Genomic DNA, 6,619 nt, shown 5'->3' with positions numbered 1-6,619 from the left:
CAACATTCTGTATGTTTAATTTACTTATTGTCAGTCCTTCTCATGAGAATATCAGGGCAGGATTTCTTTTTTGGTCACTGAGTCCCTAATCCCCAGTGCCTAGAACAGTGCTTGGCAGACAATAACTCAATCAATGTTAATTCAACACAACAAAGTACCAGGTGGCTGGCGAAATGAACTGGCCCTGCTGGGCTCAACCCTGCATGAGGACAGCTTGGGGAGAGGAAAGGAAAACCAACCCTTTGAATCACCCTCTCATGGACCAGCCCCCAGCCAGGCCCCTTCACAGGCCATATTCTCAGAATGGTGATGATGCCAGCCTTAGTGATGATCCCAGGCTCTGTGCTCCACAGACCAGGTTCAAATCCTGACTGGGGGCTGGGCGCTGTGGCTCACACCTGTAATCCCAGCACTTTGGGAGGCTGAGGCAGGCAGATCACTTGAGGTCGGGAGTTTAAGATGAGCCTAGCCAACATGGTGAAACCCCGTCTCTACCAAAACTACAAAAATTAGCCAGGCATTGTGGCAGGCACCTGTAATCCCAGCTAGGAGGGAGGCTGAGGCAGGAGAACCACTTGAACCAGGGAGGCGGAGGTTGCAGTGAGCCGAGATGTTACTACTGCACTCCAGCCTGGGCAACAAGAGTAAAACTCCGTCTCAGAAAGAAAAAAAAAAAAAATCCCAACTGGGCCACTCACTGGCTGTGTGACTCTAGGCAAGTTACCTTCATCATTTCTAAAATGGGGACTAAAATATGACTTGGCAACGATTACAGGATGAGTGGGCTTCTCCACCTCATAGAAAGGGTAACAGGCAAAGGCAGCCAAGTCACAGGGCCCCTGCATGTCCCCAGGCCAAGCACTGGGCCAGGCTCACTGTGGGGCAGGGGGGAGGTTCATGTACCCAAATGCGCACAGCCCAGTTTCCATGCCCAGGGAGCCACAGACGTTGAGAGACAGCCACACAGATGCCCTCGTCCTGCCACAAGGCAGAACATGGCATGGCCCAGGAGAAGTCCCAAGGGCTGGGAGGACCTGGTGGTGGGCTTCATGGAGGTAGTATCTCAGCCAGGCTTCAAAGTTCAGGAAGATTCAGGCAGGGAGAGCAGCCCAGGCAGGTGTCAGATGAGCAGAGAAGCACAGCTAAGGGTACATTGAAAGCCCACTGCCACCGCCTGAGGTAGAGAGGACGAGGCTGGGGGGATGGGAGGGTCAACACCTGGGAAGGCCTGGAGTGGAAAGGGGCATTGCCACTGACTCCCATGCAGGGAGGCTGCCCTTCCCCCACGGCACTGCCTTTGCCACTCAGGGTCCAACTCTCCAGCCCCTACCCCAGTGGTGACAGACTGGCAGGCCTCAAGGTCCAATCTGCACCTTGTTAAAGACACCCTGTCGTGGAGAGAGTGGGAAGAGCTGTTTCCCAAGCAATGGCTCAGCCCCAGCCACACGTGCTTACCGAGCCGTGGCCAATCCATACCTCCACGCTCACTCTACCATCCTGGCCTCCACTTCACGGGGTGGGGCCCTGGGCCCAGAGAGGTCATCCGAGTTGCCAGGGTCACCTGGCTGACCAGAGCTTTGGTTTTCAACCAAACTACAGTGCCCTGCGCAGCCTGTACTCCATCCTGGGAAAGCCTCTCTGGGTTCCCGGGACAGCCTGGGCCCACCGTCCACCCTGGCCTCCATACCCAGGCACCGTCATCCTGCGTGGTCCAGTCTCTGAGACCTTCACCACCTCTCCTCTACACCCACTCCTTGTCTCCTCCCACTAAAGATGGAGCTGTGGCCCCCGAATCCACACCCCAATCCCCTCTCTCAGCTTCTCCATTCCCTTCTCCACCCACCGCCCCAAATCCCCAGCCCTGACCCCTTCTTAAGCGTTTTTCTTGTCACACATGGAGATCCAGACCCATCCCTGGAGGCCACAGAGCCCCTCCTTCCTGTCTGCTCCTCTCTCCTCCACTGCCCCTGCCCCCCTTCGGCCTCAGCCCTCTCTGCGTCAACTCCCACAATCCTGCTCCCGCATCCCCAGAGGCTCCCACAGCCTCCAGGGCACAGCTGAAGCTCCCCTGTGCTCCCAACCCCCCACCACTGGACTTACCCTTCCCAACCTCATTTCCGACCCCATCCAAGGTGGCCAGATCCAACCCCTGTGCTGCCTCCGAGCTTCTGCCCTTGAGGCTACCCTACGTAGTTAGTACACCCACACCCTAAGCCCCAGGGGCCTGCCCACGCTCCTCACTGTGGCTGAGGACAGTCACCTGCACTTGGACACAGAGGTCCAATAAGTGGTTCTGGAAGGAAGGAATCCCAACTCCCAAGCTCAAATGGCACCTCCTCCAGTAAGGCTGCCTGGATTGCTCCCAGTGGGAGCAACCATCCTCTCTCTAGTAGAGCTGTCTCAGGAACTTGCGTGCATACCGAGGGTTTGCTCTTGAGCTCCTGGGCTCAGCAGCCAGGTCCCTTCAGTCTGAGGCCACACCCTGCCAGTTTTGGTGCTCCACTCCGGGGGACACTCCTCTGATGGTCAGCTGTGTGCAGGGCTGAGCACTGGGGTGGCCCATCTGTGGGGCCCTACTCTGGTCATTCAGGGGCAGGTAAGGTGACGCCAGCACAGATGGCAGGCGGCCCTGGGAAGAGGCAGGCGGGAAATCCGACCCTCCCAACGGGCAAGCGGGGACCTGAAAGGTGGTATCCACCTGAGCTGGGAGACAAATGAGGAGAGTGGCGGGGGCCCAGGCCAGGGATACAAGTGAGCAGAAGGCCACCAGCATCTATGACAAAAGTGTTTAATGTTCCACAATGTGCAGCTTCTGAGTGAAAAAGGCCCGTTAATCACCCACGGGCCGTACATTCTCATGACAGAGCAGCCGCCCTCCCCGGCCCCACAAGAGGGAGGCATAGGCAGGGAGTGGGCCCTGTGAGGCACGGTCCTGCGTGTGCCCACCAGGAGCGCACGCGTGTTAGGGCCCACATGAAACGGGGTGGGGCGTGACATTTACACAGGAGAGAACCACAGACACCCACGTGAGGAGACACGAGGGGCACCGTGGGCCAGGGAAGCCCCCAGCCCATGCATGGCTGAATCCATGAGGAACCTGAGCTGGATGGCAGGAGTCATGCGGTAACAGGCTCGGCGCTCCTGGGAGCAGAACAGGCCCAGGTCCTCGGGAGATCTCGTGCCCAGGGCAGCGGGACAGACCTGAGCCTGCCCGTGAGAACTTGAGTGTGCAAACCTGTGCACAGGTGTGAGAACAGACTCCAGGGTGAGTGTTTAAGGAGAAGACACAGACACACATGTGAGACCCACTAGTGGGAATGTGGAGACCCCGGGACATGTGGGGAGGCCCAGAGCAGCAAGTAGAGGGGAATGGGCGCTCTGTCCCGGGGCTCCTGCAGGCTCGGCAGGGCCAGAGACAGTCTTGGGGGTGAGATGCCAGAGCCAAGGGCCCTGTGTCTGAGAGTCCAAGGGTCTAGGAAGGCTCAGGGTGGGAGGGCCCAGCTGCACCGCAGACACCAGGGTCCCCCCTGACTTGGGAAGAAGCTGCAGGTATCAGATGAACCTCAGGCCTCACTGCTGCCGGGGCAGCCTCTGCTGCTGCCGCGCTCCACCCACACGAGGCGGGCCTGCTCCTGCAGGATGCGGCCACGCACCACCTTGGCCAGCTCCTCTGCGTGGCCCCACTCATGGGCGGGCACCTGCACCCAGGAGCAGGGCAGCCCCCAGAGCACCTGCTCCGAGCCACGGCACTGCCTCAGCAGCTCTGAGTCCCGCCAGCCTGGCCGGCCCAGCAGACCCCTGCCGAGAGAGGAGTGGGAGGTGGTCAAAGTGGGGGACCAAGACGGACACAGAGACAGGGAGAGAGGGACGGAAAAAGGGGGAAGAGTCAGAGAGAGAAGACGGACAACTCAAGAGAGACAGATGGCAGATGGAGATAGAGAGAGAGAGAGAGAGGTGGGGGGAAGGGAGAGAAAGGGGTAGGGGAGAAGAGGGGGAGGAAGGGAGGAGCGAGGGGGAGGGGGAAGGGAAAGAGGGGTAGGGGAGGAGACGGGGAGGGGGAAAGGGGGGAGGGAGAGAGAGGGGTAGGGAAGAAGGAGGGGGAGGGAGAGAGATGGGGGAGAGAGGGGGTAGGGAGAGAGGGGTAGGGAAGAAAGAGCGGGAAGGGAGAGAGATGGGGGAGAGAGAAAGGGGAGGGAGAGGGAGGGAGAGAGGGGGAGGGAGGGGGAAGGAGGAGGAGGGAGAGAGAGGGGTAGGGGAGAATGAGATGGGGGAGGGAGAGAGGGGTAGGGGAGAATGAGATGGGGGAGGGAGGGAGGGGTAGGGGAGAAGGAGAGAGGGGAGAGAGAGGAGAGAGGGAGGGGGAGGGAGGGTGGGGAGGGAGAGAGAGGTGGGGAGGGAGACAGAGGGGTAGGGGAGAAGGAGGGGGAGGGTGGAGGGAGGGAGAGAGTGGGGGAGAGAGAGAGAGAGGGGAGGGAGAGAGACATCCTCAAGGCGCAAGCTCTGGGGTCTGAGTGCCCTGCCCGCTGCCCCACCCGCCCACCTGCCTCACCTGACTTCCCGGACATTCTTCTCAGTCACCTCCACATGGATGACGATGGGGTAGATCTCGTTCTGCACCAGCTCCCGCACACCCCGAGCGCCCAGCTCCAGCAGGCAGTGCTTCTGCTTGGAGGATCGAGGCTACACTGTACTCTCGGGCCAGAGACATCAGCCTCCCATGCTCTGCTCCCAGAAGGGTCCCCTATCACCGCCTTCCCAGATGCAAGTCCTGCCTCCCCACCCAGAGGGACCCTGGCAACGAGGAAGGAGCCCAACAGGACAGACAAGAAGCCTGGGCTCATGGCGCAACCTGGAGATACAGACCTCCCCCTCAGGACCCAGACCTCCCCACCCAGAAGATGAAGTCGACCCAAACCCACCCACCACCCTCCACCCGACAGCCGACCGCCAGCTCCCAGGAGAGTGGCAAGTTCAGCGACAAGGACGTGTAGGTGAGCTGTGTCAGCCGGACACCTCAAGGGGGGCCCACATGCAGTCAACTGCCCCACACACCCAGGCCACAGGTGAGGAAACTGAGGGCCACAGGAGGGAAAGGACTTGCCCAGGGCCACCCTGCCAGTGAGCAGCAAGAGCATGGCCCGCACTCAGATGCCGGCGCTCAAGCCCAGAACAGCAGCTCCCGCTCTGGGCCACCTCTCTGAGCACCCCAGACCAGCCCTCAGCACCCACCTTCCCAACAGACTCCTGGATGGCCCGGATCCTGCTGCCCAGCCCAGGGGTGGCAGGCTGAGCCTTGGGGGCTCCAGGTGCTGAGGATGGGCACAGTTCCTCCCCGGAGAGGCTCTCTGCACAGGGAGTGGAGAGGGAGAGATGAAGGGTCCGTGGGCCCAGCTGCCCAGAGGGCCCCCCAGCCCTCCCCTCCACGGCACACAGTCTCACCCGCTGGGCACACTTGGAAGTCCAGCCTGGAGCTGGGCAGGTCTAGCAAGTTGCGGATGAGCCGGGGCGCCAGGCACTCAGGCAACAGCACCACGGGCCGCAGGGCAGACACCAGCAGCGGCCGCACCAAACTGTAGGGTCTGAGGCTCCGCTCTGGCTCTGTGGCAGGGGAGGGGCGCGGAAGAGATAAGGGCACAGGCAGGCAGCATACCAGCTCCTTGATACCCCAAAACCCACACCGCCACCCATCCCTTCCTAAGTCCTGCTGCTGCTCCTCCTACACACACACACACACACACACACACACACACACACACACTCCCTTAGTAGGACCCACGGTGGCAGTAGGCTCCTCCCTGATTGTCTGCCTCATCCCTGCCCCCTACAGGTCATTCTCCACCCAGCAGCAATAGAGGCTTTAAAAAGCAAATCAGATCATGTTAACTCCCTTGCTTTCAGCACACCAGTGACTTCCCAGATTCTCAGGAATAAAAACCACAGCCCCCACGCAGGTGACGCAGTCCTGCCTGAGAGCCTGGGGAGGCTGCCAGCCACTGATCCCACACCACCACCTCCACTCTCCCTTCAGCTGCCTCCAACCACAGGGCCTTTGCATGACCTGAGGCTGCCCAAAGCCCCACCCCCGCGCCACTCAGTCCAGTTAACCCTTGCCCTCCCTTCAGAGCCTAGGTCACACCTTCCCTGGTCCCCAGACAGCAGGGCCCCTGGCATGTGTCCCATGGCCCCCAGTTCTCCTCCACTGCACACCTCACACTCTCTAATTGTGTTCACAGGTGGGATTATCTGACCCCCTATCCCCGAGTTAGACGGCAAGCTCCATGAGGGCAGGGACAGTCACACCCCCAATGCCTGACGGAGCTGGTGCTCAATACTCACCTGCTGTACCCAAGACCCTCCAAACACACCACACACAGCCATGCCTCTGTGCCTTCTGCCTGGAACGAACTCCTCTTTATCTCTGAAGGCCCCAGCGGAAACTCCCTCTCTTCCAGGAAGTCTTCCCTGACTACCCGCTCCTCTTGCCCAGATTTGCCAGTCCCTCATCTGAGCTCCCACAGCCCCTTCTCCCTGTCTGGCCTGAGACCTCACCCTACTGCCTCCGGGAACCCCCCTGGGTCCTCACAGCACCTACCACTACACACACTCTGCCAGACAAGAA

General features: G+C 60.5%; 1 protein-coding gene across 1 annotated transcript in view; it reads right to left on the bottom strand.

Annotated features, from left to right (window-relative positions):
* Positions 1–2,772: 2,772 nt before the first annotated feature.
* CARD10 (caspase recruitment domain family member 10) overlaps positions 2,773–6,619 on the bottom strand; it is a 30,017-nt gene continuing 26,170 nt past the window's right edge. Inside the window, exons 17-20 of the mRNA XM_021921527.2 lie at positions 5,440–5,598; positions 5,230–5,345; positions 4,550–4,662; positions 2,773–3,798 (exon numbers count right to left, since the gene is read on the bottom strand). Coding sequence (XP_021777219.1) covers positions 3,564–3,798; positions 4,550–4,662; positions 5,230–5,345; positions 5,440–5,598 — 623 coding nt within the window. The 3' untranslated portion in view covers positions 2,773–3,563. The remainder of the gene's footprint in view (positions 3,799–4,549; positions 4,663–5,229; positions 5,346–5,439; positions 5,599–6,619) is intronic.

This window comes from Papio anubis, chromosome 16 (assembly GCF_008728515.1).
Source record: "Papio anubis isolate 15944 chromosome 16, Panubis1.0, whole genome shotgun sequence".
Taxonomy (NCBI): domain Eukaryota; kingdom Metazoa; phylum Chordata; class Mammalia; order Primates; family Cercopithecidae; genus Papio; species Papio anubis.
This window is presented reverse-complemented; position numbering and strand designations above follow the sequence as displayed.